This window comes from Dryobates pubescens, chromosome 5 (assembly GCF_014839835.1).
Source record: "Dryobates pubescens isolate bDryPub1 chromosome 5, bDryPub1.pri, whole genome shotgun sequence".
In the NCBI taxonomy this organism is placed as follows: domain Eukaryota; kingdom Metazoa; phylum Chordata; class Aves; order Piciformes; family Picidae; genus Dryobates; species Dryobates pubescens.
In genome coordinates, this window is record NC_071616.1 from 38,890,986 (window position 1) to 38,910,338 (window position 19,353).

General features: G+C 42.0%; 1 protein-coding gene across 9 annotated transcripts in view; it reads left to right on the top strand.

Annotated features, from left to right (window-relative positions):
- Positions 1–2,326: 2,326 nt before the first annotated feature.
- RALGAPA1 (Ral GTPase activating protein catalytic subunit alpha 1) overlaps positions 2,327–19,353 on the top strand; it is a 142,086-nt gene continuing 125,059 nt past the window's right edge. For all 9 annotated transcript variants that reach the window (XM_054162060.1, XM_054162062.1, XM_054162061.1 and 6 more), the window contains exons 1-3: positions 2,327–2,669; positions 17,515–17,625; positions 18,131–18,180. In XM_054162060.1, the coding sequence (XP_054018035.1) occupies positions 2,564–2,669; positions 17,515–17,625; positions 18,131–18,180 (267 nt within the window). In that variant the 5' untranslated portion in view covers positions 2,327–2,563. The remainder of the gene's footprint in view (positions 2,670–17,514; positions 17,626–18,130; positions 18,181–19,353) is intronic.

A 19,353-nucleotide genomic window follows, 5' to 3' on the forward strand; every position in this document is an offset into this window, starting at 1 on the left:
ATCCTGAGTAATTTTCACTCGCTTTGAAGCATGTACCTTAGTGTGGTGTAAATATTTGTAAAGCAGGAGTTCCAGAAACTTGCATTTCTGGAAGTGAATGCCAGAATCTAGCACGTAGTCTAGCCATTTGAAATATAAACTGTTGAACCAGACTAGAAATGAAGAGCTTGTGCTCACTCTTTAATATATATATATAAAATCTCATATGTTGTTTTTTTAAGTACTAGGCAACAGCTGAATTCTTTGGAAATCATAAATCCTAAGATGAGTTGTGGGAAGTTAATTGATGGTATGAGTGTGACCCAGTTGTCCCCACTACTTTGAGTGCCCTGGATCCCTGTAAGAAGAATTAAAAGAAGTGAAGGTGTGGAGTGTGGTGTGGAAGTTCTGGAGCACTTGTTTACATGACTCCTTTAAAAGTTCAGTTCAACCTGCTAATGGGGGGTCCCCTCATGGCTGGACAAAAATATTCGAACAGTTCTTTCTTTAAACTGGATATGCAAAGAACTGGGTACAGTAATAGCTGCCTGGAATGCAGCAGAACCTAGCCCCTCCCTAGCTAATCCTGCTACTTTCTAACCTTGTCCTCCACGCACAAAGGCATAGAAGTCACATGCCTCAAAGTCAGGCCTTTGCAAGATCAGGGCTCTCCCTGTGCATAGAACATGTCCCTCCTGACTGGTGCGCTCTACACAAGGAGGTTCACCATAGAAGCCATTATTATCTTGGTCAACACCACTTCCTCCTGCCAGTTAATATTTTGGTGATGTCCTAACTCTGTTTGTTATTTCTAAACTGTTTTGAGTCAAAGACCTACAAATTATTAGAAAAGTAAGCAAATTATTGAAAGAAAAGAAAGAACAGATTGTCAATATACAAAAACATGCTTGGGATTAAGGAAATTTAGAAAACAAAGGGAACCAATGTATCATTGTCAGATCTTAGAGAGTTAAAATATACTGCATTATGATAAAGTAAAAGATTGTAATACTAGCTGTTTCCTAACACTGCTATCTTCAGATCTCATTTACAGAGACGGTGGAATATGAGGTGTTCTGGGACAGACCACATAGGTAGGCAGATGACACTGACTCCCTCAGTGATGCCCTGCTAAGTGAATCCCACTGGCCTTATGCTGATAACATTAACTGTTACTGGTCATGCATCTCAATACTCAGATTATGTCATTTATGTTACAGGTATGAAAATGCTGACAACCCTCAAAATTTTGTAACAAGTCTCAAATAGTTAAATATTGCCAATATTACAAACTCTAGCTATTGTAATCAGACTCTTACCTCAGGGGAATGGATTCTCTCAATGCAAAACTGAGCACCAGGGACTATTTAAAACCATCCAAGCAAACAGAAACTGGAAATAATGATCCTTAAATGATACAACAGCAGGTGTTTAATGAAAAGTCCAAGAATTCTCTATGTCTTAACTGTAAAATAATGTCAGACTTTTAGGGGAAACTTTGGGCTTTGTCAGTATTACTAATTCATCCCTCAGCAGCAGAGTTTATATGGCATCTGGTGCATTTCTCCAACTGTGTTCGCAGGCCTCACTAGTGAGGTGCGTGTGACTGGGACAAATACAGGCGCCTGAGCATTTTTCTGGCTTTGCTGTTGGAGCAGTGTGGTCGTGACCATTCCACCGATCACAGAAGAAACAAAGGGGCCCCAGACCGTCACACTGGACCCAGCCACGCCTGATGGTCCAGTCTCGATGCCAGCACTGCTTCCAAAAGCGTGGGCAGTGAAACTGGGAAGAAGTAACTCTGGGTAGGAGCTTGTGGCGAAGAGTTGCAGCACCGGTGTGGAAAGAGGAACTACAAGATGAGACACATCGTTGCCAGTTGCACAACTGAGGGTTGAGTGAAGGCTTGGAGTCACTGCCTTGGTGAATACAGTCCCCGCCTGGATTTTAGTTTTTTATTCCACATGGGATTCCCCCCCTTACCTCACAACACCTCAGTGTTGCTGTATAAGCAGAAGTAGCAGTCTAAGAGGATAACTTTATATTTTACTTATAAAACAGCTGGGAAAAAAGTTTCCTGTACCAGTTGCTGTGACCCAATTGCACGGAGGATCCTGCAGAGAGCTCCTGACTTGCCCAGCTCCGATGCCCGCTCTCTATCCTCAGGCAAGGAGGCCCGTGGAAGGCCGGGCATCCCCGCCGGCGCGCTGCCCCTCCCAGGCATGAGGGAGGAGCCGCGGCCCGTCCGCACGCCGCGCCTCGGAGGTGCGCTCGGGAGGGCCGTCCGTGACGTCACGGCGCGGTTGCCATAGTGACGCCTGGGGTCGCACCTGACGGCTGTCGTGAAGCAGCGGGAGGAGAACGAGGGAAGGAGGAAGGGGGAGTCTAGGCCTGGCCCGGCCAGGCCCCCCCCAGCCCCCCGGGGAGTTAGCTGCGGGCCGCGCCCCTCCACCCGCGCCGAGTCGGAGTCAGGAGGAGGCGGCGGCGGCGCTGCCGCCCCTGGCTATGTAGGGGCCCCGGAGCGGGCGGAGCCGGAGGCCGCTGTCCGCCTCTGGAGCACGGCGCCAGGGCCAGGCCCGGCGGGATGTTCTCCAAGAAGCCGCACGGGGACGTGCGGAAGTCCACGCAGAAGGTGCTGGACACCCGCAAGGACCCGCTCACCCGCCTCAAGCACCTGCGCGTCCTCATCGGTGAGGCGGCCGGGAGGAAGGGAGGGAGGAGATCAGCGGGGGTCCGCGGCCCGGGCGCCGTGGAGCAGCTTGCTCCGAGTTCCCGGCGTAGGGAGCACCGGGTACTTAGAGGGACAGGCTGGGTGCGTGGGCGGGAGGTGGACTCGGGGTACTGCTCCGGCGAGAGACTCATTCGGCCCAGCCTCACCTCAGCACGGCTGCCAGAGGGAGGGCCCCGCGTCCAGCATCGCGGGGCCGGTGGTGGCGAGGTTTCAGCTGTATACGGGGGCCCGCGGGACCTGGCGGACGCAGAGGCAGATGCTTTGCTCCCCGCGATAACACGGTGTCACGTACATTACCACCGCGTTTAAAGGCGGAATTCATTTGACAACTGTGAATGGAGGCGAAAAGGTGGTGTGCGCCCCTGTGAATTGTTCTCTAGAGCTACATAAATGCTGCCAAGTCGGTAGATGTGTTTAGAGGTGGTTGGTGAACGCTAATGATGCCGGCGACTCCCTAGTCAATGTCCCCAAAACGCTTACAGCAGCAACTTCTGTTCGTATGCTTTTTCAAGGTAAAAGCTACAACAAGTGCTTACTGGAGTAGATGCAGATGAGCATTCATACAGCTAGTCTGAAAACACTTTTGGTTTGCCATTTGGTCAAGGAACAAACATAAACACTGAAGTACTGCTGTAGTTCCATGTGACCACTTGTTTAATCTAAACACTAAACTAAGAATTGTGATTATATGGAATAATTGCCTGGTGCAAAACAACATTGGAAAAACTCCAGAGTTAACCATTCAAAAATATCTGTTAGTTCTGTGGGTTTGTAAAAATCTAAGTTGCTGTCATCAAGCTGTCCTTGAAAGAAGGAGTTTGTTTGCTCTGGAGCATCTTTTGGGGCCTCCAGTTTTGTACATGCATGGGTTGCTTTCTAGCAGTTTATCAGCACGTGAGCAGGGCTCACATTGCTCAAGGGCAACTGCATTCCGTATTTAGCACAGAGTACCGAATGGATTATTTTGGGTTGTGCTCACAGTCTGTGGGCATTTAAGTACCTTGTCTTCTAAAGCTGGATTCTTTCTTTTAAAAGCAAAATGGTTATTGCTCCCTTTTTTTTCTTTCATACTGGTGTTTAAAGGCACAGGTGTTGTTCCCACACAGTAACATCTGCTGTTGCATGACTTACTTTCTGCAACATAATTATTTGGGTTTTTGAAATGGGGAATAGTTAAGTGGTTAGCTAGTCAAGACACTTCAGTAGTCAGATACATTCTCTTGCCTCATTCAGAATGTTACCATTCTGCCCTAGTTTTGATGTTTGTTGCTTGTCTTTAATATACAAGAATTTCCTTCAGCTCTGTTAATATTTGGATGCGTTTTGTGAGATGCAAGCCATGACCTCTGTGTCAAGGAGACCTCTAATCTGAGGTTTTTGCTTACTGGCTGCAGGACAGACTAAATCTGCTGGGGCATGCTTTCCTGTGGTGGCTATTCTCGTTTTTCCCCTGCACATGCATATACCTCAGCTGTTGAAGCAGAGGTTCCACATATCCTTTCTCCAAGATTGGGAGAATACAGCGTGTGACTGTGTAAGTTGGGAAAGATGTAATAGTACTTCCAACTTGTCTTGACTTGGATGCATCTACAAGATTTTGTCACTATGTTTAGATACACGAGGTACAAAAGATATTCTTAGAGAAGGTACGAAAAAAGGTCTTTTTTGGGTGGAGTGGGATGTTTTTCTACATGTTCTTGCTGTAGTGCAAGAGAAATATGTGGCAGATTATGTGAAGCCTGTCTTCTGCTGTGATGACCTCCTCGCCTTATTCCTTACACTGCTCCCTAAACTGGCTTTCCAAGCATAAGCTCTATGCCCTTTCTTCTCCAATTGTTTATTTGACTAGCCTGCAGATTTAAAAAATAATGTGCCCACATAAGATAAACTGCTGCCTGAGGTGGTTTCGCATACAGGCACCATCCTGCAGTTTAAGCGGCGTAGTGCTGCATTTTCCTGTTTACCCATTTTCTTCAGTGACGCCTCCCCAGTGTAATAATGGGCGTATTTCCATGTGGTCAGGGGAGTCAGGCTAGCTATTGCTAACAGACCTGAGGGAAGAAGGGAGGAAATCTCAGTTAAGCTCTGTTCAGCATCCTTAGGACTGGAAAGTTGTCATCTTTATTGCTTTTAATCCCTGCATACTGGAGGCTGAAAGACTATCAAGGAGGGAGTTTGTCTGATGTGTCACATCCAGGAGAAGGAAAGAATTTTCTCTTATTCTTAAACTTAAAATCCTTTCAGTAGGCCTGCAAGGTGCATTGGTCCAGAGTTGTTTTGGGTTTTGTTGGTGTGCTTTTTAGTCATTAGTTCAGCAGCTGTAGACTGAAGTGTGGTTAAGAGTTGAGGGGAGGAAAGGAACTACTAGTTCATTTTCTCTCCCTTGTATCAAGGCATTCAAAGCAGCCGTTCTCCAGTAAGCTGAACTAATAGTCATGAAAAGAGGTGAGTGCTTATGAATTACAGGCTGATGGTCATCTATTAACCAAAGAAGAGAAATCTAAAGATGATAGGTGCTTGGATCCTGCAAGGCAGTGGTGCAAGTCAGGCACTATAATGTGGTGCTTAATAAAGACTAGAAGAAACTCAACAATTTCAGGGAATCTAATGTAAAGCTAAGTGAATGAATAGCACAAAGACAACTGGCATCTATTTTTAACAAATTAAAGGTAGGGTGCATTAGATGGAATTATTTCAGTACCTTTTACAAGGTATCTTAGAATGCAGTGTCATGACATTGAGACTCTTGAATGTGCCCAGAGAAGGGCAACGAGGCTGGTGAGAGGCCTCGAGCACAAGCCCTATGAGGACAGGCTGAGGAAGCTGGGATTGTTTAGCCTGGAGAAGAGGAGGCTCGGGGAGACTTTATTGCTGTCTACAATCGCCTGAAGGGAGGTTGTAGCCGGGAGGGGGTTGGTCTCTTCTCTCAGGCAGTCAGCACCAGAACAAGAGGGCACAGTCTCAAGCTGCACCAGGGGAGGTTTAGGCTGGATGTTAGGAAGAAGTTCTTCACAGAAAGACTGATTTGCCTTTAGAATGTGCTGCCCAGGGAGCTGGTGGAGTCACCGTCACTGGAGGTGTTCTAGAGGGAATTGGACATGGCACTTGGTGCCATAGTTTAGTAGTCATGAGTTGTTGGGTGGTAGGTTGGACTTGATGATCTTTGTGGTCTTTTCCAACCTTATTGATTCTATGATTCAAGAGAAAGTATTGTGTCATGGGTGACAGCTTGGTTTAATGGAGTGAAAAATGCTTATTAGTCTGCATAAGGAATATAGAAACTTTTGTGTCTTCATTAAAACAGTGGTATACTTCACACCAAGTGTCGTTGCAGATTTAGTAGTATAGTATTTAGTGCGTAGAGGATATAGAGACGGAAATGACTCAGATGAGAGTAGAACTTCCAAGTGAAAAGATGCAAAAAGCTTTGAAATGCCTTTCAGCAGAGGGGCATAATGAAAAATATGTAAACATATGTGGAAAAAAAACCTAGGAAATAAACTCTGTTAAAGCTGACCAAATTTGAAACCTTACAGTGAAGGATTTTTGGCTTGGAAAGTTGCTTGGTGCTGGCCTATCAGTTAGGGGCATACTGGGGGAAATGTTGGTTTGTGCTTTTTGTGGTTGTGGGGTTTTTTGTGTTGTTTTTGTTGTTTTTTGTTGTTTTGCTGTGGGGTTTGGGGTTTTTTTGTTGGTTGGGTCTTTTGGGGGTTTGCTGGTTTTTGTTTGTTTGTTTTTTCTTTTGTGGCTAACTGCTCTTTGCCACTTCGGTAGTCTTGCCTCTGTCTGATTCTCTGCAGTTCTTCAGTATGCCACTGTTCAGCCTTGTTTGTAATTCAGGAACCAAGGAACATTCAGTGAAATTCTACTGTCTAACTCAGAATGGATTAAATTATTTGTGAAAGTAACTATAATACATGATCAATTTATGCATGTCACAGGCATAAGTTTTTTTTATTAAAGGTTAGAGGCTTTAGGAGAGCTTCAAGTAGTGATAAATATTATTGCTAAGAAATGCTAAAAAAACCCAAAACAAAACATGGGAAGAGACTGAAGTCCATTATCCTGGGACATAGCAATCTGTGACTGAAGGTGACCTCCTTTTTGTTGTTTTCCTGCTGCACAGTTTTTCTTGAAGCAGCTGGAACTATCTGATTCTTTGAGGTACAATAGTTTCTTCCCCTAGGGAAGTATTCATCCTCCATGGGTGGGTTTTTGTTTGTTTTGGTTTTGTTGGGGGTTTTGTTTGTTGGCTTTTGGAGTTTTTTTGTTTGGTTTTTTTTGATTGCTTGTCGTGTTTTTGTTGTTGCTTGGGTTTTTGGTTGGTTTGTTTCTTTTGGGGGAGATGTTGTTTTTCTTTGCTTGCTTGCTTGTTTGTTTTTCTACTTAGTTCTGGGAAGTACAAGGTACTTACACAGTTCCCTTGTGTTATCTTGGTCAGTACATGACTTTTCATCAAACTGTTTCTGTACACTAGAAAGGCTGTACCAGTTTTGTTTACTGTGAGCTATGCTTGTATGCAGTGTTGATGTGTGTATCAACCTTGAGTGGAACTGTAAAATGGGATTACTTTAGGGCCTTTATGGCAGTGGCTTAGCATTGTCAGAAGGGAGGCCCTCCTCTAAGGAGAGCTGCCAGCTGCAGTCAGTGCAGGTGTGATCATTGAGACTTTCCTTGCAGGTGCAAATGGAGGCACACAGTGTACTTTATGAAATTAGGTATTGCCTACAGACTTTACAGAAAATGGGTATTTTTAGTAGCTCCAGTGAATTAGCAGCTAACTGCAAGTTTTAGGATCATTAAGGGGAAATAACATGGAAATAGCATTGCATCATTCTTATAATCAGTGTTGCACTGTTTAATCAGATTTCAATATCAAAATGAAATGCCATGTTTTTAAAATGATGATTCTTTAAAAAAAAATATCTAGTAGTCCTTCAAGTATCAGATCATGCTTGATTTGTCCTTTTGTTAACAGTGTTTTGAGAACTCTGTAATTTAGGCAGCTAGATATATGACCCTTTCATAATGTCACACCTTATTAATATTGACTTTCTGCATTGTTCTGATAGCAGATGTTGCTACCTGTTGAATTTGTAGTTTCAGTTAGAATTTGTAAACATATGTGGGTGTATGTATATAAAAAACTCCTACAGCCCATAAATAACTAATGATTTCTGCATAATATTACTACGTGCAAGCAAGAGGATTGAATATACTTGGGTTAAGATTTACCCCCCCTTATGTTTCTGTAGGGCAGAAGTTATAATGCAGAGTAAAGGAAAAAGGAGTATCTTATTTCTTATTAGTTACTTCATTTGCTTCAGATATCTTAAAAATAAACTTCATGTGTCTCTGGAGAGGATGCCTGTAAAATGTAATGCAAAGAGAACGGAGTATTTGCAGTGTGGTGTGGGGTTTTTTATTATCATTATTTTTGGTGGCTGGTTCGTGCTCAAAAATCTCATGGAGGTGATCTCTGAAAAGGAAAAGTCAAGCTAGACTGGAGAGAATGTAACAGGCTGCATTGGACCTCCATTCTGCTCTATTGTTTAATACTAAACAATATACTTAAACAGAGATTGCATTTGTTTAAAGGGATTTTAATTTAAGAAATCTATTTGACTGGCAGCCAGCCCTAATGCTTCATCTGGATAGCATTCACTGGTGTTGCACCTCATCAACATCACTCATTATGCTATCACTTACATACCATACTATAATAAATGAGAAATGTTTCATGGTCATTGAAGTGAGAGGCAAGTGAGAAGCTGCAGCGTAACAATCTGTCTGGAATTTTCTTTGCAGATAGCTGTTCCAGAATTTTCTATGGATGTGCAGAGCTGTATTGTTTTTGGCAAGAGTTTTAGATTACTTTAACTTTTTTTCTTTTTCTTTCTTTCTTGGTAGCTCTGACTGCAGAGGACATGTCACTGCTGTAATTCATGGATTTCTCTGTGGGTTGGTTGGATGCAGTTTAAGAAAGTCAACTTGACTTAACCTCGAAGCTGTTCTGTTCTATTTTGGCCAGGAGAAAAGGCAGGGGGGGATTGCTTTGCTGTAGGATTTTTGTTAATGTTACACTCGAATTGCAGAGAGCAGCAGTGGCTTGTGCTGCTGGCTTGCACGGGTAAGGGCTGGAGCCGGATCAAAGCCCCAGGCTAGACAAAGGGACGACTTTGACCGCTTGCATGTGAAGAAAAGGTCTATGCGAGTTTAGCGTGTGGCAGTTTCGGCATGAAAATAAGTACTTTACTAGGGAAGTGCTTCAGGTTGCTTAAATAAAAGTGTTAAGTTCTGGAACATGCCTGAGTGGTGGAAGCAGTTCTGGAACATGCCTGAGTGGTGGAAGCATTCCTTTCAAGTTTACTAGTTTTAACTCTTCTGAAGTCTGCAAGCAACCTGAAAGAATTAAGATTGGAGAGCTGCCAGCTGCTTCCTCTCATTCCTATGGAGCACGGGTGTTGAAATTTGTGGTGGTCTATGTAGATGGTATTCATTGGTGCTGTTAACCTGCTTATTAATTTGTGATTTTTTGATTATTTAATTTTTCTTCTATATTTGTATCTAAAAATGATGGTGGTGAGTTCAGACTTTGTCTGATGCAAAAATAGAAGCCATTAAAGGATTTATTGGAAAGTGTTCCTTTTTCAGTACCAAACCCCTCAAAAGTACTCAGACAAAATTACCTTTTTTAAAAGATTTGTTTGTTTATAGCTGTTAGTGTTCTGAAACAGTGAGGACTAATATAAAGCACTTATTGAGTAGATTTACATTTGTAGCTCACTGTTTGAAACATTGTGGCTTGTGATCAGGTCTCTTTCATTTTGACAGTCTGGTAACCATGCCAGAGCCAGCACTTAGTTGCAGAGGTTTTCCACTTAACCTTTCTAAACGACATGCTTGTTTGAGAGACTGTCCATGTGTAACTCAGCCTCTGTACTGCTTTGCTGTAAACCAGCTGTTAATTTTTTCAGCTTGAACAATTAAGAATGGCTAAGTTCTACTGGCCAGCTGCAAATGAGGGCACTCAGAAACTTCTTGCTTTCAAATAGCGCCAGTTTGTTATGAGAATTGATACTGAACACATCAGTCTATAGCAGGCCTCTGCTTTACAGAAATAGAACTGGATGTCTGGCTGAATTCCAGGTCATTGTTTGCTACAGTTGTCATTGTTAATTTATTTTTGGGTAAGGATGAGAGAAAGTGACTTAAAAGCCAGTAAATCTTGGAATCCAACAGGATAATGTTTTCATTATACTATATGCTGGTATAGATAATACCATCCAGTTCTGAAAGGCTTAAAACTGAACAACAACTCAGTCTGCAATGATGTAGACTATTAGAATATAATAGAATTAACCAGGTTGGAAAAGACCTTTGACATCATCAAGTCCAACCTGTTATCTGACATTATCTAATCAACTAAACCATGGCACCAAGCACCCCATCAAGTCCCCTCCTGAACACCTCCAGTGATGGTGACTCCACCACCCCCCTGGGCAGCACATTCCAATGGCAAATCACTCTTTCTGTGAAGAACTTCTTCCTAACATCCAGCCTAAACCTTCCCCGTTGCAGCTTGAGACTGTGTCCTCTTGTTCTGGTGCTGGCTGCCCAGGAGAAGAGACCAACCGCCTCCTGGCTACAACCTCCCTTCAGGTAGTTGTAGACTGCAATAAGGTCTGCCCTGAGCCTCCTGTTCTCCAGGCTAAACAACCCCAGCTCCTTCAGCCTCTCCTCATAGGGCTTGTGCTCCAAACCCCTCCCCAGCTTTGTTGCCCTTCTCTGGACACATTCCATCAAGTCAACATCTTTCTTAAACTATTCTGTTAAATGCTGATGCTGAGTTTCTGCAACAATTTACATGAACCAGCAAATGTTAATGTTCGCTTCAGAAAAGTTAATATATGTCTGAGATCTGTGTGGAGCTTTGTTTTGGGTTTACGTTTTTTGATTGTTTACCTTTAAAGTTCTGTGCTGTACCAAAAGTACAAATTTACTTGTTTTAATCATCTAAATAGTATAGATCTGTTTGCCTTTCTAATTCAACTAATGTCTAAATACATAATAGTTGTTGTGGATTAGTTTATAATAATTTGTAGAGTAATATGTAGAGAAGAAAATAGAACAGAACAAATTTGTGCATAGGTTAAAGCCCAGAGACATCCTCTTCCTGTAGAGGATTGGGACATTGTATGTGTAAACTTGGTAGCTTTGCAGGATCTTTCTCAGATAATCCCTTACAAGTTTAAATATATGGTAAAAAAATTGTGTTGCTTTTTTCTGCTTTGTCTTTTACATCTGCCAAAGTGATTATTTTTTTAAGCTCTCTGAGATGGTACTCTTTTAGTTTTAAGTGTGATATGCTACTCAAATAGTATCCTCTTTATATGCCATGTAATATGAAGGACTTACTCACAAAATATTTAAATAAAAATATGTGAATTATTCCTGGTTAAATAGGAATGTGCTGATAATTAAACCACAATAAAAGCATTGGGGCAAATGAGTTTACTCTCAGAGCTGTGTGGCAGAGCAATTTCTTTCCAAGAAAAGGAGAATCTTCTCTTCCTAAAATGACCTCTGTGGACACTTAACATTTTTTTTATCTTACTGAAAAGAGTGTTAACCTTTCAGAAAATCTTGAACAATTACTTTCAAAAGAGTTGGCCATTTAAAAATACATGAAAATAAGTTCCTAAGGAGAGTTGGCCACTTGAAAGTATAGGAAAGTAGGTTCCTAGAAATCCAGCCACATGTAAGCACAGAATTTGGTAGGTGGAGAGGGATTTTGTTTAATTGTTGGTTGGTGGTTTTGTTTGTGGGCTTTGTTGTGGTGTGGTTTTGGTAGGGTTTTTTTTTGGTTGGGTGGACTGTTTGGATTTTTTTTCCTTTCCTTTGGTGACTTTTTTTGTGTTTTGTTGTTTTGGGTTTTTGTTTGGTTTTGGTGTTTGTGTGTTTTGTTGGTTTTTTTTTTGTTGTTGTGTGTGTGTGCGTGTGTTTGTTTTGGTTGGTTGTGTTTGTTTTTTGAGTTTTGCTTCAGCTCCAGTCTATATATTGGAGAATAGTAGAACTTCCAAATTTCACTGTATTTAATGGAAATATGAATCCCAGTTGATCTGGTACTTTAATGCTTTCATAATGCAGCTCATGCAAATAGATTAGATCACTAGTCTTCCACATCTAGTTCTGTTCTCTACTTTGTGCATTAAAATAGAACAGAAATACATAAGCTGAATACAGTTTTTGAAACTTAAACAACAAAAAAAGATAGCTTACCTGCTTAATGCTGAACCAAGACAAAGCTGAATCTACCTTTAGAAAAGCTCTATCAGAGGAAGAAAATGACAGAACAGCTGTTTGGTGTCACTTTGTGCCTAAATGTAACTTTTTCCTCTAAAAAAATATTCCAGAAAGCACCACTGAACACAATTAATGCAGAGATCAGACTTATACCAATTTTTAAGTTACAGAAAATAAAGCAAAACCTGGCAATCAAAGGCTGGTGTTCCTTGCTTTTGTGAATCATGAAGAGAACTGCATTTTCTTGATAAACAGCTTCCATAAATGATGCTGGACACCTGGATTTTAGTGCACTGGAACTGTGCTATGTAGAGTAGAAGCTTTAGTGTTTACATTGTTGGACTACAGTAATGTCCCATTTCCTCCTCTCCTATGCTGAGGAACTTTTCCAACTATTTTATATGGTGCCAGATCTATTTCTGAGTCCTTCCGTTCTCTCGGTGTGGGCATAAGTACCAGGAGCACAAAGAATACATTAATTTGTATTACATGACTCTGTGGTAAGAGAATACAAAGTTCTTTTGTTTAAGAGTAAATGTACTGTAAGTTAGGGAGGAAAGCCTGTTTCTGTGTAATCCCACTTCATGTAAAAAGAAGGCTGTGTCCCTTCTCTTAAAAAGGCAGAAAACTTTGAGTAGTCAAAGCAAATTCCTTCTAATTCCCAGTTGAAGGCTCTGTGAAAAGGGCATACATATGCTCCTTGCAGAGAAAATGATGTTGACCTCTATGCAGCATTCATGAAACTTTGGGGTGGCACAGAGAAGAGACAGTGTTGGCAAAAAGGGTTTAAGATGAGAGAATTGAATAGCTGTATCTTTAGTTGGTCACAAGGATAAAGGTGAACTGAGTGTTACACACACACATACACAAAATCTTATCCTTAATTAATGAAGAGAGCTATAATAGCAGCTTACAGCTGGAATTTTCAGTGTTAATCAAGGAGGGCAATAGTCTCTCTGTGCCTGTATTAGTCATATGGATTGTGCTCATTATAGATCTAGCTGTGAAAAGGGATGACGTATGCATGTGGTCAAACTACAGGGTTTCCAGATCAGACTCTTCTAAGGTCTACATTATTATGCTCCAGGGTACAAAGGCACTGCAGAGATATCTGGGCTGATTAAAGTCATGGGCTGAGGTCAACATAATGAGGTTTAACAAGACCAAGTGGGTCTTGCACTTTGGTCACAACAACCCCGAGCAGCACTAGAGGCTTTGGGATGTGTGGCTGGAAAGCAGCCTGGTGGAAAAGCATGTGGGGGTGCTGGTGGACAGCTGGCTGAACACAAGCCAGCAGTGTGCCCAGCTGGCCAAGAGTGCCAATGGCATCCTGGCCTGTATCAGAAACAGTGTGGCAAGCAGGAGTAGCAAAGTGATTGTGCCCCTGTACTCAGCACTGGTGAGGTTGCAGCTTGAGTACTGTATCTAGTTCTGGGCATCACAGTGTAGGAGAGACATTGAGGTCCTGGAGCACGTCTAAATAGAATAGAATAGAATAGGCCAGGTTGGAAGAGACCTTCAAGATCATCGCGCCCAACCTATCAACCAATCCAACCCACTTAAACAACTAAACCGTGGCACCAAGCACTCCATCAAGTCTCCTCCTGAACACCTCCAGTGATGGCGACTCCACCACCTCTCTGGGCACCCCATTCCAATGGGCAATCACTCTCTCTGTATAGAACTTCTTCCTAACATCCAGCCTAAACCTCCCCTGGTGCAGCCTGAGACTGTGTTCTCTTGTTCTGGTGCTGGCTGCCTGGGAGAAGAGACCAACGTCCGCCTGTCTACAACCTCCCTTCAGGGAGTTGGAGAGAGTAATAAGGTCACCCCTGAGTCTCCTCTTTTCCAGACTAAGCAACCCCAGCTCCCTCAGCCTTTCCTCATAGGGCTTGTGTTCCAAACCCCTCACCAACTTTGTTGCCCTTCTCTGGACACACTCCAGCAAGTCAACATCCTTCCTAAACTGAGGGGCCCAGAACTGGACACAGTGCAGCATACAGGGGCAGAATGACCTCCCTGTTCCTGCTGGTGACACTGTTCCTGATGCAGGCCAGGATGCCGTTGGCCTTCTTGGCCACCTGGGCACACTGCAGGCTCATGTTCAGCCTACCATCAACCAGCACCCCCAGGTCCCTCTCTGCCTGGCTGCTCTCCAGCCACTCTGACCCCAGCCTGTAGCACTGCATGGGGTTGCTGTGGCCAATGTGCAGAACCCGGCACTTGGATGTATTAAATCTCATGCCGTTGGATTCTTCCCATCTGTCCAGCCTGGCAAAGTCCCTCTGCAAAGCCTCTCTACCCTCCAGCAGATCAACTCCTGCTGCCAGCTTGGTTTCATATGCAAATTTACTGATGATGGACTCAATGCCCTCATTCAGATCATCAATAAAGATGTTAAAGAGCATGGGGCCCAGCACTGATCCTTGGGGCACACCACTAGTGACTGGCTGCCAGCTGGATGTGGCACCATTCACCACCACTCTTGGGGCTCAGCCCTCCAGCCAGTTCCTAACCCAACTCAGTGTGCTCCTGTCCAAGCCACAAGCTGACAGCTTGGCCAGGAGTTTGCTTTGGGGGACGGTGTCAAAAGCCTTTCTGAGGTCCAGGTAGATTACATCCACAAGGCTGTTGAGGGGTTTGCAGAGCACATTCATAGGAGGAGAAGCTGAGGGAGCTGAGGTGGTTTAGACTGGAGAAGAGAAGGCTAAGGGGATATATCACTGCTCTCTGCAACTACCTGAAGGGAGGTTCTAGAGAGGCTGGTGTTGGTCTCTTCTCCCAAGTAACTAGCAATAGCATGAGAGGAAATGGGTTTAAGTTGTGCCAAGGTAGGTTTAGACTGGATATTAGGAAAAACCTCTTTACTGAGAGAACGATGAGGCACTGGAACAGGCTGCCCAGGGAGCTGCCATCCCTGGAGGCACTCAAGAAGCGTGCTCAGGATATGGTTTAGTGGTCATGGTAATTTGGTTATGGTTGGACTAGGTGATCGTAAAGGTCTTTTCCAGCCTTAGTGATTCTAAGATTCCTATGCTCTACCTGCTTCCCCCCCCCAACTTCCCTTGCAATAATTCTTTGTCAGCTTCAGACTTCTTGATTAATGCAGGGTTCCAAATTTCTGAACCACCAGCTTACTGAATGACTACAGGTGTCATTCGATGGATGAGCAGGTGCTTTTTTGCTCTAGGTGGCAAACCTAGCATATACACAAGTGTGTTCTCCCTCCCTTGGAAGGAAAGCTGTTTTTCAGCATTAACAAATAGTTTGTGGTTTGTGGAAAAAATGTTGGTGGTTTTTGTTTTTTGGTTGGTTTTTTTTAGATAATGCAAAGACAAAATTCCATTAAGTAAAAAGTATAAAAGTAAAGTGAAAGGTATGCTTTTAGTGTTAATTGGGTGTTAATGTTAGTAAGTTTGCCTACAGACTGTTGTGTTAAGATTGAGTCTTTTGAGAATACATGTGATTAGTATTTTTTGTCTGCTGCAGAGTTGACCCATGTCTGGGGAAAGAATGAGGGCCTGTTTCAGGAAATGAAACATTTTATGTGCCTGCAAAAATGCAGTATTCCTGTGTGTTGATTGGCAGAGGCTGTTTAACTGCTTCAGATCCCTTTAGGTTTGGAGCTGGTGTTTTCTGCCCCGTTGCATCAAGTAAACCATTGCAGTGCTTTCTATGTGGACTTGCCTTTGAACAGTTAAATATATAGATTAAAAGATTCTCTTCTGCCACCCTCTCTTCTCCCAAAGCTTTCAGTCATTGTTTTATTTTTACTTTTAATTCTCCTGAAACCCTTTAGATTTGCTTTCTACTTCTACTTTCTTGGTCACAGTCTAGAATTCGCGGTTCTGCCCCGTGAGTGGAAGTGGTTGCAATAGTTGTGCCTGTGCTTTAGTCATTACTCTATTTCTTGTGCATTTTACCCTGTCCACCTGATTTTCAAGTGGATTTTTTTCCCCACCCTTTGTCCTTACTGTACTGTTTCAGACTTTTAACATGTAACTGCTGATCTGTGGTATAGCAGTTTCTGCAGATCTGGAGGTTTCCTCATCCTGTAGATGATCAGGCATATGCTCACTGTTCTGGACCGCTCAGTTTATTGCTAGCTAAGCCACCTTGCTGTAAGAGTTGCTCTTAACTGTTAATATAGTTCTGTCTTTTTTTAAGGGCACTCTGGCTCCCCTACAGTGTTTATGTAAGACTTTGGCAGAAAAATTAGACATGTATTGGAAACTTTTATAGCAAGATTTGTAATAAAATTACATTGAGAGTCCTCTAGAGGCACATAATAAAATAGAATTGAAAATATACCATGCTTTCAATTGATTCTTTCTGTCCTTTATACTGTACCGGTTGTCTATCTGGTCATGTGAGATGATAGATATTGATGTCATTTTCAAAAGGGTTTAAAAAAACCCCCACCAATAAAGAATTAGAAGGGCACTTACAAAAGATGCCTCTGTAGTGAGATGATGCCTCTATATGTAGAGCTGATGAACAGTATGAAGTTCTTTGTTTTGTTTTTTTCCCCCCTTACCTTTCTTCATGGTTTTAGGGTTATTTTTTGTTTGTTTGTTTGTTTTGGACTAATATTCTGAAAGGGAGGAGTTTCTCCTTTTAAAATGCTGTCTCTCTTTTCCTCTGCTTCCATAGTGTTGTTCTGTCTGCTTAGTTTCTCGAGTCTCATGTAGTTAAATAAGAGGACAGGGAGTGTTTTTTGGTTCAGTGTGTACTAAGGCTTGAAAGAATTGATTAAAAGAATCTATTTAAAATTAATCTAGATAAATTATACATTTAACTGAGGATTTACACAAAAATAATGGGAAGAGAGTCTAGCAGCCTTCCAGAGTACACAAGAAAGGACATCCATCACAGTGATATTTCCACCTCAAGGTATCCCTGCGATCCCAGTTCCTGATCTCCTGAGACCGCATTGTCAAAAGAGTGTGAGGGACTGGGCCAGACTGGAAAGGAAAATGCATGTTGGATCTTGGAGGGAGTAAGGAAGCAGTAGTGAGAATCCAATTCTGCTGTTTACTTACTCTCAACCTTCTTTCTCTCTGGAGCAGAGGTGATCCTCACCATCCTTCTACCACTTAAGTAAGCTTATTTATGTCTAATGATTACAGTTGGGGACAATGATCTTTCTGTTGTAGACTTCAGGCAGCATCATTAACTTTGTTTCTATTAAATTAACAATTAAAACAACTTTCATCTGTACAATGCCAGTCCTGAAGGAATTCTGGTTCCTGACGGGGGTTTGCAGGCATTCCTATCAGGCAAGCAGTGAGTGTGCAAGACACTGCTTCCTGTTTTAAAATTGATTAGACACTTCTGGCATGCCATATTGAATTTCATAACCTTCACTTCAAAAACAATGAAAACCTCCAGCTATTTTCTTCTCAATATCTTCATTTCTTATTCCTGGATAATGCTATGCTGTGGTTGACATTGAATATTTCAAAGAAAGAAAACCAATGTTCTGTTCTGTTTTTCAGAGAACGCAGAATCAATTGATCTCAAACAGTTTTTCGACCTCCATTTCTCACATATATATTATGTGTTCTTTGAAAACTTTGTGACTATTGAAGTAGGCCTTAAGCAAAAAGGTAAGCATTTAAAATAGAACACCTTCTGCCTTGGTGCTTCTGGCTTTTGTTATGAAGTGAAGCAGGATGTGATAAATAAGCCGTGTGTCTGTGGTCACAAATGGCAACATTGGCTGTGCAGAAATATGCATAAACATTGACTTTGCAAATAAAATCAGAGTAGTTAGAGGTGCATGCAGTGGAGGTAAGCAAGGAATGTTCATTCTCTGATGACTGGTTGTGCTATATTTACCAAGTGAGGATTCTTAAGGTGTTACACTTCTGTGTTCTGCAGAATTATTCTAAGCTTTTTCTTCAGAAAGATCCTGCGTAACTGTTGATGCCATAATAGGAAGTTCTACAAACTGTTACAAACCATAACTATGAAAAGTCTTTTATTTGCAGGAGGAGTGCAAAATTATGGCTGTAGAAATGCATGGCTTTGTTCTGTACATCTAAGGATTTGTCTGTATTTACATTTTGTTTTGATAAAGTGCACCTTCTGTTTATTTGTAATTGCATCTAGGTCACAAGTCTCAGAGAGAAGAATTAGATTCCATTCTTTTTATTTTTGAGGTAAGGTAACTTGACTATTCCTGTATGAGTTTTTTTTTACTTCAACTTAAGTCCTGTTAAATAGTATAGAATAGAATAGAATAGACCAGGTTGGAAGAGACCTTTGAGATCATCGAGTCCAACCTATCATCCAACACCATCTAATCAACTAAACCATGGCACCAAGCACCCCATCCAGTCTCTTCCTAAACACCTCCAGCATCACAACAATACAGCTGTTCTACAGTTGCCTAGAAATACCTGTTACATTAAATGGCATTCCTTTTTCCTGTTGCTTAAGGTTGAACATATGTGCTTTGTGAGAGAGGAAAAATAATTTGCTTGCAGTTTTGCAGGAAGATGTCTTAACTGGAAATCCAAGATTTTTTCCATGGTTTAGTTGATTAGGTGGTGTTGGATGATAGGTTGGACACGATGATCTTGAAGGTCTCTTCCAACCTGGTTTATTCTATTCTATTTTCTGCAACTGCAGATAGTTCATTGTTTTGCCATTATTCATGGCATTTCTTCCCCCACACTTCAAATGTACTATACACTTTGAAATTCTTGGCAAGGTGATCTCTGATTAGTCATGATATTTTTGAGCCTTTGATTGCATGTTATCTCCGTTTTTTCTCATAATAGATGACTGCTGCAGAATTAACTTTCATAGATCCCTTTTATTTGCAAAAAGATTTGTTATGTGAAAATAGCCTTTTACAACAGCACTACCAAAAGCACATCTTGACTTAATTAAGATGGCTTAGAAACTAGTTTAGTGAAATCAGAACATTTCTGAGCAGAGAATGTAGTTTTGAAATAGCTTAGAATGTCAAGCTTGTGTCTTTTGTTTTTCAGTGGAGGCCTCTAAGTATAGAACAAGGATTGTGTTTTTTAAAAATAGGTAAAATTTGAAAGCTGGTGAATGCTTGTCACATGGTTGAGTACAAATTCAGGGGGGCAGGTATTTTTGTTACCTGTTTTTAGTAAGGTACATTGGTGCTTTAAACTATAGGGTTAGTTGTTACAAGTACAGCGAATCTGAAAAGAGCTGATTAATTTGCTCACTAGTTCCTGCATGAAGGGACAGTAGATGTCCTGTTAGTTGGAAGCAGGGCCACAGCCAGGAGCTCATTTGGGAAATGAATGCTAATGCCTCTAGCATAAACATCAAAGTGCAACATAATAGATTTT